The 12,062-nt window shown below is 44.0% G+C and overlaps 1 protein-coding gene across 2 annotated transcripts in view; it reads left to right on the top strand.

Annotated features, from left to right (window-relative positions):
- The window catches only part of SVIL (supervillin), a 126,849-nt gene that overhangs the window by 19,387 nt on the left and 95,400 nt on the right, over positions 1–12,062 (top strand). Inside the window, exon 1 of one of the 2 annotated variants that reach the window (XM_075271569.1) lies at positions 3,823–4,065. The exons of the other annotated variant lie outside the window; for it this stretch is intronic. Coding sequence (XP_075127670.1) covers positions 4,005–4,065 — 61 coding nt within the window. The 5' untranslated portion in view covers positions 3,823–4,004. Of the gene's footprint in view, positions 1–3,822; positions 4,066–12,062 lie in introns of those variants that run through there. 2 annotated transcript variants of the gene reach the window in all.

Genomic DNA, 12,062 nt, shown 5'->3' with positions numbered 1-12,062 from the left:
CTGCGGTGCATATTTGGCGCAAGGTGCTTTCTTGCACCAAATGAGCACCACAGGCCCCGATCTGTGCCTAGCTTGTCCCATTGTAAGAAAGTGATCGGGACGGGAACACCTTGACCAGACCGATTTATTATAACTCACCGCTTTTCTAGAGTGATTTATAACAGGTGTAGATTTCCATTCTGGAAAAAACAGTTGCTGCTTTTTGAAAAGGTTGCAGCCTCTTCCTAAATCTCTCTCATTCCCTGTGCCAGTTGGGCACGCGATATGCCAGTCTTAACAAGTCTTCCCCTACATGTCAATATTTAGAGTTTTGCTAAAAGTTTTCAAATATCACAATATTCGTTCTGCATTATTGCAGCATGTGCATACAACCTTGTGCAGATTTTGCTGCATTTTTTTGAGCCAAAGCCAAGAGTGAAAAGAAGGTAGAAGTATCACAACTTCCTATATATTTCCTAATCCATTTGTCGCCACTCCTGGGTTTGGCTCAGAAAAATCGCAGCATAATCTACAACCTAAGAAGCTGCGTTTCCTCAAGTTGGGACCTAAGCCTAAGGCCCACATTGCGGAAATGCAGCTTTTTTTGTTGCAGATTTTCTTGCAGTTTATTGAGCTAAAGCCAAGAATGGCAACAAAAGGAATGGAAATATATAGGAAGTTCTTATACTGCCCCCTTTTGTTCAATCCACTCCTGACTTTGGCTTGAAAAACCGCTGCAAAATCTGCAACACAAAAAGCTGCGTTTCCGCAACGTGGGGCCTCAGCCTAAAGCAGGTTTCTCAGATGGCCATTTTCTGCATGTTACCAAGGGAAACTTCTTAGACCATGCATACCCTACTAAGTCTTCTGGGTAAGGAATATGCTGCTATGGCCAGAGATGTTCCCCCTTATGATTCTTGTTGAGACCTCTCACTTGGCCAGCCATTACCCTGCTCTACAATGATAAGGGGCAATAACATTACAAGAACAGTCGGTTGTTGTCCCAGATGATGCATTGGTGTATAGGGTGCTACCTTCCAATAGGTGGCGCTAGGAACAAATTCCTTTTTCACCCGTGAGGTCTTGTGTTCACCTTATCAAGGGTTGATGTTACTTTAATATAGAAATGGATATGAATTCTCCATGTGGCATATATATATATATATATATATATATATATATATATATATATATATATATATATAGTGCGTTTTATCGGTGCATTTACCCTGTTATAACTGTTGTGAAACATGTCTTCATTTTTTTTTCATCAACTAATATGGCTTTAATATTGTTTTATGGCTCCTGTTAAGAAAAATTTCTTTGAGGCGATATCTCTTTATTATACCTTGTCTTTTGTGTCGTAATCCGCCGGATCTTAGTTTAGGGATAAAGTCTGGATCTAAAGTTAAATTTTACTGACTTGGAACTTGGCATATGCCAATTGCGGCTTTGGCATTCACTATTTTCACCTGGGTCACAGAATATGGCAGAAATCTTACGGTACTTTTCATTGTGATTATAAAGTTGCCTTTGTGTTGAATTCTTGCGGAGCGCTACCGTACCGAATGGACATATTTTGGTATATAAACGCTCCAAACGGTATGAAGCAACGCGTTTCATTCACACTGCCACGATAAGAGTTAGTTTACACGTGAGTTTTTTGGACCTGAATTTAGCGCGGAGGCCGCCTCAGATTCCTATGCACTGCACCGGATTAGCATTCCGCTTCGGATTAGGCCCAAATGAATGGACCTAGTCAGGAGGGAGGTGTCGTGAGGTGAATGAGCCGCCGAATCCCCCTGAAGAAAGGGCAGCTCGCTTCTTTTTACCGCGAGCGGGGACAAACTGCTCACACAAAAAGGAAATGACCGGCTCCCACTGATTTCAATGGGAGGCAGTTTTTTGAGCCGGATTCTGACACCCTAAGGGTGCATTCTAGTATGGCAATATCTGCATGCAGTTGAAATCCTGCCCACATACGGCCATCAGTGATTGCGCGATTTTACTGTATAAGATTGGGGTACCCTCGTGGCATAACAGCCGCGGTTTGGTCGTGGCAAAAATGACGCTGCAAAAAAACCGTAGCGTTTTACAGACCCTGCAAAGTGGATGGGATTCTAGCCAATGGAAGCACAAAGTCCGCAAAGGAAACCTCTAGGGACTGTCTGTGAAAGCACTGCGGGAAAAACGTGGGGCCTTTAGTCTAAAGGTATGTTCACATGGAGGGATTTGGTGCTGTATTTGAGGTGGATCCCGTCTAAAAATCAGCTCCAAATTCCACCTGAAACTAGCCTCCATTTATTTCCATGGGAGTCGGATGCAGATTATTTTCAGCTAGCGGTTTTTTGTTTTTTTTCCCTTGCTAGAAGAAAAATCAGGATCACGCTCGATCGTTGGGCAGAGTCTGTAGCATTGAAGTGCTTGGGAAGCAGAAAACACCACTTGGTAGATGCTGAATTTTTTTAACGCAGAATTTGGACAAGTGGAAAAATCGGCGTCAAATTCTTGAAGCTGAGTTTTCAGTCTAAGGCCCCACGTGGCGTCCCGCAGCAACAAAATGTTCTGGGGAAAAAACGCAGCGGCAACGCATTTCGTTCTTCCCGCATCGCGTTACACAAAGTTCGCAGAGGTTTCCTCTGTGGACTTTGTTTCAATTACACCTATGGTGTTGCCATAGGTATAATTGACTTGCTTTGATTTCCAAAACCGCGGCATGTCTATAGTGCGGTTTTTACCGCAAAGTGGGCATGGGATTCTCTAGAATCCCATTCACTTTGCTCTGACTGTAAAACGCTACGATTTTCGCGGCTGCGTTTCCACCGTGGGCAAATCGTGGTGTATGTACCACATGGGGCCCCGACCGCAGCCTAGACAATTTCCACCGTGTGACACACGCCTGATTGTACTATGATTGGCAGCCTCATGCGCCTACTGCAACGTCACGTTGCAACCTTTAACAAGCTGCAGATTTTTCCCAAGCCAATTCTGCAGCCCTGAATCTGCCGCCTCTCCGCACCGTCTGAACGTACCATCACAGTGTATCTTTTGTTTTTTTTTCTCCACAGTCCTGCTAAAAGCTCAAAAATTTTTTTGCAACAAAGCGTTCATGTAAATACGCCCCCCCCCCCCCAAAAAAAAGCAAACCCCTGCAGCATGCGTCAAAAAGTGCGTGCTTAATTACTGCACAGTGTGAATTGGATTGCTAGGAATCCAATTAACGTTAATGAAGATTCTTTCCGTGAGTCTTTATTAGTTACAACACCGAATACCCAGTTTTTTTTTTTCTTTCCCCCTCGAGCTAGTAGTAATATTTTCTGTGGGCCATGTTGCGGTCGATGACTAAATCCAGGTTAAAGCCTGATCAATTATGTGGAGCAGCTGAGCCCGGGCATTGTCTTTCCGTCCTTCTCCATGACTACCCCTGTCATTTCTGGAAGATTACCGCCTGATAGTGCATATAATGTAAAGCACATGTGCACGGCGCTGTCATCCCTCAGATATATCGCACGCTCCTACCTGACCGGGTGTCGCTCTGTCCTCCGTGCAGAGATTGCTGCGATCCTGACAGCTGATAGGAGGGGTGACCAGCGCGTTCCTGGAGCGGAGATAGTACTTTCTATTTTTTTTTTTTTTTTTCCTCCCCGTCTTGGATTTTTCACTTCCTTCTGTTGCAATCCTTCTTATTTATTTTATATTTTTTGCAGTTTTTGTCTCCTTTCTGAAAAACGTGTTTCAATTTGGCCAAAACTGCACTTTTTGTCGCCATCTCGCAGTCTCTGACCCAGGGTGCACTTGAGTGCCTAATTTCTGCCTGTAATCTGATTACTGGCTTGCTTTGCTCCGGCTTCCCCAGCCCATTGCTATGCACTCGCTGTGCTGAGTCTCTCCAGCCTGACAGCTTCAGTGCAGGATTGGGGAAATTGCTGTCTCTCTCCTTTGCTGGAACGGGCCTAGAGCTGGGGTTCTCCTTGCAATCTGCTCTACTCCTGGGGTATATACATTGAGGACGCGGGCGAGAAACAATGTTTAGGAACCGATGGATTTCCAGCTATGTGGGAAGTGTCATTTGCCCGGAGGATCCAGGTTAGTGTCTGAAGCCATTAGCTAATTGAGCTCCATAGGATTTCCTATAAATCCTACACGGGCGATATTCTATATATTCCTGTTTTGTATACTATTCCGCTTCTACATTGCTCTTCCTATACACTACAGACTACAGATTACATAGATCTGATAATAAGCTTACCTCGACTTTGCCTCATTATCGTTAAATGTCACAAAGTTTAATCCACCTCGGCGTGTATAGTCTACCTTTTTTTTTTTTTTTTTTTTTTCCTGGAGTTTTATTCCTTTTCTTTTTTCTTTTACGCTTCTGTTTGTTTGTGCAGATTGACCTGGAGCCCGGTGTGTGATTTCAGGGAGCGCCCATTCTGTACACACCTGCGGCCCGGGAAAGGGAGCATTGCATTGCAGCTGCTGGGTGCAAGCGCTTGCGGGAAGCATGCCGAACTAATGTTTCCCTGCATCAAAAAAATCAGGGTCAAAATTTTTGGGGGGTTGCTTTAGAAGGGCCTACATGCAATGGAATAAGTCATAATTTTTGCATAGAAGCTTGTTTTCCTGAAAGGGGCGCAGCGGAGGGCAGAACTGATGCCATAAATCCATGCCAGCAAAGGAGCTGGTGTAGATTTCTGCTAAGGTGCCCGGAAAACAAAAGATGCACCAATTATGGCTAGAGGTGCACCTAGTCATAAATTAGATGCAAATTCTGGCAGGACCAGTGTGCAAACCGCCGCACTCTGTGCATTTTCTGGCGCGGTATTGATGCACCTCAATGCCCTGGGTGACTATCTAGTTAAAGGGGTTGTCCAGGATTTTTAAAGACCCGGTATAAATGATAAATAACCATTACTTTACCCATTACATGCCCCTCCAGGCTTGCATACATTATCCCTATTCCAGCCAATCACCGGCCTTGGTGGTTACATACCATATAGGCAATCATTGCTGCTGAGGTCTGCGATTGGCTGAATCATGAATGACGTATGTGATGTCATCGCTGCAAACCAGCTTGGACCAGAGCGACGGGACATGTAACAGGTGACTAGTGTCTAATTTATTTATTTATTTTTATTTTTTTTTTAAATATCCTGGACTATCCCTTTAAGATCTTGTACACAACAGCCTTCAAGTTGTACTGAGCCGTAATACTGCACCTTTAGACTTGAGGGCCAATGTACCTTTATCTTTTTTTATAGCTCATTATGTAGTAGAGCATGCTATCATTCCTTTTTGTCAGATTGCTTTACGGAGATATCTATTCCTCATATGGCTCCATATAGCAACATATACACTCACCGGCCACTTTATTAGGTACACCATGCTAGTAACGGGTTGGACCCCCTTTTGCCTTCAGAACTGCCTCAATTCTTCGTGGCATAGATTCAACAAGGTGCTGGAAGCATTCCTCAGAGATTTTGGTCCATATTGACATGATGGCATCACACAGTTGCCGCAGATTTGTCGGCTGCACATCCATGATGCGAATCTCCCGTTCCACCACATCCCAAAGATGCTCCTCTATTGGATTGAGATCTGGTGACTGTGGAGGCCATTGGAGTACAGTGAACTCATTGTCATGTTCAAGAAACCAGTCTGAGATGATTCCAGCTTTATGACATGGCATTGCATTATCCTGCTGAAAGTAGCCATCAGATGTTGGGTACATTGTGGTCATAAAGGGATGGACATGGTCAGCAACAATACTCAGGTAGGCTTTGACGTTGCAACGATGCTCAATTGGTACCAAGGGGCCCAAAGAGTGCCAAGAAAATATTCCCCACACCATGACACCACCACCACCAGCCTGAACCGTTGATACAAGGCAGGATGGATCCATGCTTTCATGTTGTTGACGCCAAATTCTGACCCTACCATCCGAATGTCACAGCAGAAATCGAGACTCATCAGACCAGGCAACGTTTTTCCAATCTTCAATTGTCCAATTTCGATGAGCTTGTGCAAATTGTAGCCTCAGTTTCCTGTTCTTAGCTGAAAGGAGTGGCACCCGGTGTGGTCTTCTGCTGCTGTAGCCCATCTGCCTCAAAGTTCGACGTACTGTGCGTTCAGAGATGCTCTTCTGGCTACCTTGGTTGTAACGGGTGGCTATTTGAGTCACTGTTGCCTTTCTATCAGCTCGAACCAGTCTGGCCATTCTCCTCTGACCTCTGGCATCAACAACGCATTTCCGCCCACAGAACTGCCGCTCACTGGATGTTTTTTCTTTTTTGGACCATTCTCTGTAAACCCTAGAGATGGTTGTGCGTGAAAATCCCAGTAGATCAGCAGTTTCTGAAATACTCAGACCAGCCCTTCTGGCACCAACAACCATGCCACGTTCAAAGGCACTCAAATCACCTTTCTTCCCCATACTGATGCTCGGTTTGAACTGCAGGAGATTGTCTTGACCATGTCTACATGCCTAAATGCACTGAGTTGCCGCCATGTGATTGGCTGATTAGAAATTAAGTGTTAACGAGCAGTTGGACAGGTGTACCTAATAAACTGGCCGGTGAGTGTATACTGTGTAATGAATTGCCTGGTGGTCTGTGTGCTACCATATTGTATGTATATAATATTTTCATATTGGATCAAGCAGGGCCGTCCTTGCATGTATGTTACAACTTTATTAAGAGTATATGGAACTGCATACTAAGAGTATCATTGGAACTGCCTGCCGCCGTGCAGGTGCCGCCGCTTAGCCGTCCTGCAGGTGATTTGTGCCCTGCTTTGCTGTGTGCATGAGGCCTAGTTGCATGACCTTTTTTCCCCATAGCTAACAGGTATCAAGAGTTCAGCGGCGCCCCCCACCTCCCCGCCAGCATTACCTTTAATGATTCGTGCCTTCCTTAATGAAGAGAAGGAAAACTGAGAAATCCGATTAGACCTCTGTCACGTCAAGGGAACAACTGCCTCATGCAATATTTTCCAGAGAAATCTCTGACTGGAAAATGTGTAGATTGTTTCTGAGACCCAAGTGTCCTTTTACTTCTCCAAGTTGTGTTTAGTCTGGCTGACCTACAAAGGAAAACCTGACGACACATTTTCTGCCAGAGCTCCGGCCTACAATTGTGCCACTTCATTAAAATTGATATGAATGGCTTGTGACTGCTCTGCACAGCTCCATTGTCTGCGCCCAGGACTAGGCTGGGGTAAGGTCTCCATTCCTCCCCCCTTCTGCTGGAAGCATTGACATGTAGGTGGAGCTGAAGGCTACTCTGTCCGTGGCTAATCTGTAGATAGATGTGACAGGTGTGTGCACTATGTAAGCCGTAGTAAGGCGGTGCGTAAAACGCGATGGGTCATTTATTAGGTGCAGGTTAATGACTGGTAAACCTACTAGAATCTAATAGTAACACAGTATAATCCTATTATCACAATGACTTCATTTACTAACCTGGTTGGCCACACACATTAGATGGCTGTCCACCAATGTCCTCCCCTCCATACACATGCACCCTCAGCTGTGCATGCAGGTGTTTAAGGAGGGAGAGGAGAAAGTCCCTGCCAAACACCTTCACTGGCAACTTATCTTACTGAAAGGGATTTTCCAGATTTAATAATTGACCGATTCTTAGGAAAGGTCATCAATTGAAAATCTGCAGAAGCCTAAGACCCAGAACGTCTACCGATCTGCCTTGTTCTTATGAACTAAAGGATTGGAAACATCATGGCGCCCCCATATATATTAGACTACGCTGCAGACTCCATCACAGAGTACGCCATAAATCATTGGAGGAAAAAGTCCCATATGAGGACTTTTTTTTTCCACCGCTGACTATAGTCAATGGGGTTTGTTGGATTCCATGTGTAACCGCTATTTCAGCAGTCCGCCTTTCCATTGTTTTGGACCAGAACGCAGAGGTGGTGCCAATGTGACCCGAGTGTTAGATGGTCATCTGGTCCCATTGGCGGGTTTGGCCATGAATTACTGTGCATGGCCAGCTTTATCTCTTGGTAGGTAACAGGGATTTCTTGAAGCCTTTCTGCTTTTATAACATTTGTCAACCCCTTTAAAGGGATCCTATCATTGGATACCCTTTTTTTCTTTCTCTTCTCAATAACACATAGGAGTAGCTTAAAGTCTATTCTTCTCCTACCTTTTAGATGTCTTCTCGGCACCGCCGTTCGGTATAAATCCCGGTTTTAGTCGGTATGCAAATGAGTTCACTCGCAGCACTGGGGGCGGTTCCGTGAGCTCAAACAGCACTGGGGGCGTCCCCAATTCTGCGAGAGAAATCTCCAGCCCCGCCTCCATCTTCTTCAGGAACATCCTCTCCCTGTGTCTTCTTCCGTCCTGGGTTTTCAATTTTCTAGGCCTCAGGCAGAGCCACATGGTTTAAGACTTGTCTGACAAAAGACAGACGGTGACTTCACTTCAGTCGGTCACATGGCCATGCGGACGTGATGTCACTTCCAGAGAAGTAGAAGTGAAGTGAATCCTAGATCACCCCATCAAAGGAACTTGCCCACCATAGACAATTTTCACATTGCTAGGTGGTAAATGACCACTATGGGTAATGTCCAAGACGACTTGGAGTAGTGGAGCAGATTGATGGAACAATATCTATCCATCTTATCATTTTCTGGTGTAATATTCTATAAAATATTGGCATTTTTCCATATACATAAAAATGCGATATGAAGGGTCTCCAGTGACTCGCACTCTTGTTTCCCCGCACCGCAGGCAGCACTCCACAACACTCCACAGCACTTCAGTCTTGCTGAACAGGTTTCCCCTTGACAATACAGTAAAGGATTACTCCAATGTTATCTCCCAGCTAGAAGAGCTCTGCTGTCACCTGCGGCTCTGTAATGCTTTTATTTATATTCTCCAACTTTATTTTATTTCATTTTAGATGTTTTCACATCTTGATTTGCAAATTTTAATGCCTTTTACTTAACAATGAGCCTCAGACACAGTAATGAGCGGTTGTCAAGATGGGAAATTATCCTCTCCTCGCTTGTTTGCAGTCCTTTATTTTGTCACTTTGGAACAAATCTGTAAAGGTGGTTTCTGCTGAGAGCAGGATATAGTAGAGGGAGAGAAGCTGAGCTCTGTGATATATAGGGTTATATGATAGAGGGAGAGAAGCTGAGCTCTGTGATATATAGGGTTATATGATAGAGGGAGAGAAGCTGAGCTCTGTGATATATAGGGTTATATGATAGAGGAGAGAAGCTGAGCTCTGTGATATATAGGGTTATATGATAGAGGAGAGAAGCTGAGCTATGTGATATATAGGGTTATAGGACAGAGGGAGAGAAGCTGAGCTCTGTGATATATAGGTTATATGATAGAGGAGAGAAGCTGAGCTCTGTGATATATAGGATTATATGATAGAGGAGAGAAGCTGAGCTATGTGATATATAGGGTTATAGGACAGAGGGAGAGAAGCTGAGCTCTGTGATATATAGGTTATATGATAGAGGAGAGAAGCTGAGCTCTGTGATATATAGGGTTATATGATAGATGAGAGAGGCTGAGCTCTGTGATATATAGGTTATATGATAGAGGAGAGAAGCTGTGCTCTGTGATATATAGGGTTATATGATAGAGGAGAGAAGCTGAGCTGTGTGATATATAGGGTTATATGATAGAGGAGAGAAGCTGAGCTATGTGATATATACTGTAGGTTATATGATAGAGGAGAGAAGCTGAGCTCTGTGATATATAGGGTTATATGATAGAGGAGAGAAGCTGAGCTCTGTGATATATAGGTTATATGATAGAGGAGAGAAGCTGAGCTCTGTGATATATAGGGTTATATGATAGAGGAGAGAAGCTGAGCTCTGTGATATATAGGTTATATGATATAGGAGAGAAGCTGAGCTCTGTGATATATAGGTTATATGATAGAGGAGAGAAGCTGAGCTCTGTGATATATAGGGTTATATGATATAGGAGAGAAGCTGAGCTCTGTGATATATAGGTTATATGATATAGGAGAGAAGCTGAGCTCTGTGATATATAGGGTTATATGATAGAGGAGAGAAGCTGAAGATACTCAGATTCAAGAACTCTCGCTGCGCCTCCTAGGGGTCCTGTCAGGATTTACACTGCTTTTTCCACAAATCCTGCTCCAGATCATAAACCTAAATCTAGAGCTCGGCTGCTCTCAGCATTATACTGGTATATGAGGTAAAACCTAGAACTCAATCTCTTCTGAGGTAGCACCAACATGGGATCCAGATTTTTGCCCATTCCAGTGGGATAATCTTAGGTGAGGAGCGCAGGGTTATTTTCTTACTTCTAAGTAGCAGCAACTGCAGGTGAAGCGCAAAGCAAGACGTCAAAGGGAAGGATTTCTAGGTGCGGCGTAAACTGATTTATAACTAGAAAACCACAATTGGAAAGTCTTAATATAGAACATTGTCTTCGCTGTCCGGCTACCTTCTTGGGATGCCAAAATGAAAAAATAAAATGTGCCAAGTTGTAAATTTTCAGTATATTGTTCTATTGATCTTGGCGTTGTCATATTACACTGCAGAAAATCAGCCATGTCTGGAAATACACAAGTCGCGTTGGATCCGGTTCTCTGAGCAAAAGCCAAAAGTGGATCCAACAGGAAGGAAAGGGGTCAAAACTTTTTAGTTTTGTGTGTAAGTTTTTTTTTTTTTTTTTTTCCTGCCTTTGGTTAAAAACCCCCCAAAAAACCAAAAAATACTGCATCCGAACTCTTGTGTGTGATCCGAGCCTTACAGCACCTTGTCTTATTAGATGCCGTTGCTAAGAACTTGTCTCGGATTAGGCAAGGATGTGTTAAAACGTTAATCTGACAAGACAAACTGGTCTGTTGGGAATACCACAATGGTGTATAGATAAGATACACAATCCTCTGCCCCGCTGGTGGAGTCCGGAAAAATAAACTAAAAATTCAAAAAGTTGATAGATTTTCTAAAAATAAAAAAAAACTTCATCCAATCTGGATCCCCATGTCCGTTTTTCACTTTCGACTCGAATATAAAGAATACAGTCTGTGGATGGCAGAATTTTTTCTTAGCATAGGTTTAGGAATGGAATAGTGTTTTTTGTTTGTTTTTTTGTGACTTTTTTTTTTTCCTTCCTACTTTCAAAGACCGACTACCGGTAATCTTCAAGTAATGGTATTTTCTAATATAATCATTAGTCCGTCACTAGAACCTGGCCCCGTAGATGGGATAGAGGCACCTGAATTAGGCCGGTTGTAAACGACTGGCATGCCGTGAAATAAAAGCCTTTCATCAAATGAATAGGAGCCACGGAAGCCACAAAATAGGACAGGAATTGGATCTGTCCTATCTGATGCAGTCCGGACTGTCGGCCCGCACATGAAACTGTGAAAATCACGGTCGTGTGTACAGGCCCATAGAAAAGAATGGGTCAGTGTTCTATCCAGGGAATACACGGATAACACACTGACCCGCACCACTGTCATCTGCAAGGGGCCTTACACTGTGGTTTCTCCTCTTTCTCCAAGGAGCTTATGTGCCTATCTCAGCAACTGAGCCAACGGTTAGCAAAAACGATTCAGATGTCCCAGTTATGAGCGAGTAGTATTCGATGGAATACCTCCCCACCATAGGCATCCGTGTAATCGAGGGGTTAAGCACATCTCTAGTCCCAGTCTATGGCGCTGGGTTCCTGTGACAGATTTACTTCAAGTTATTCTGTATAGACATTTTCCTAGTCATGTATTGGCAGCGCAGTAGTTAGAAACACCCTTGTGCAGCATTTCCAAGGTCAATAGGGTATGAAGATGACTGGCGAAGGACACCAGGTTAGGAACTATTGTAGGGTCAAGCACCTGGCACCGTGGCCAATACTAGCAATACGATTTGTCATAGAGCAGATCAGTATCTTCTCTATAACTATCAGATCGGAGTGGAGCATTGGAGCCCCGAGCAGACGGCTCACTTTGTCGTGTGCATGGGGCCTAACCTCGACAGTGATGTCTGCTTTACGTCATAGAGAAGGTCAAACGTTTAGGTCCTCCTTTGGCCAAAAATTGAATCCATCTCAAATGTCCTGGTGTCCAAGG

The sequence above is a fragment of the Leptodactylus fuscus genome, chromosome 4 (genome assembly GCF_031893055.1).
Source record: "Leptodactylus fuscus isolate aLepFus1 chromosome 4, aLepFus1.hap2, whole genome shotgun sequence".
NCBI lineage: Eukaryota > Metazoa > Chordata > Amphibia > Anura > Leptodactylidae > Leptodactylus > Leptodactylus fuscus.
This window is presented reverse-complemented; position numbering and strand designations above follow the sequence as displayed.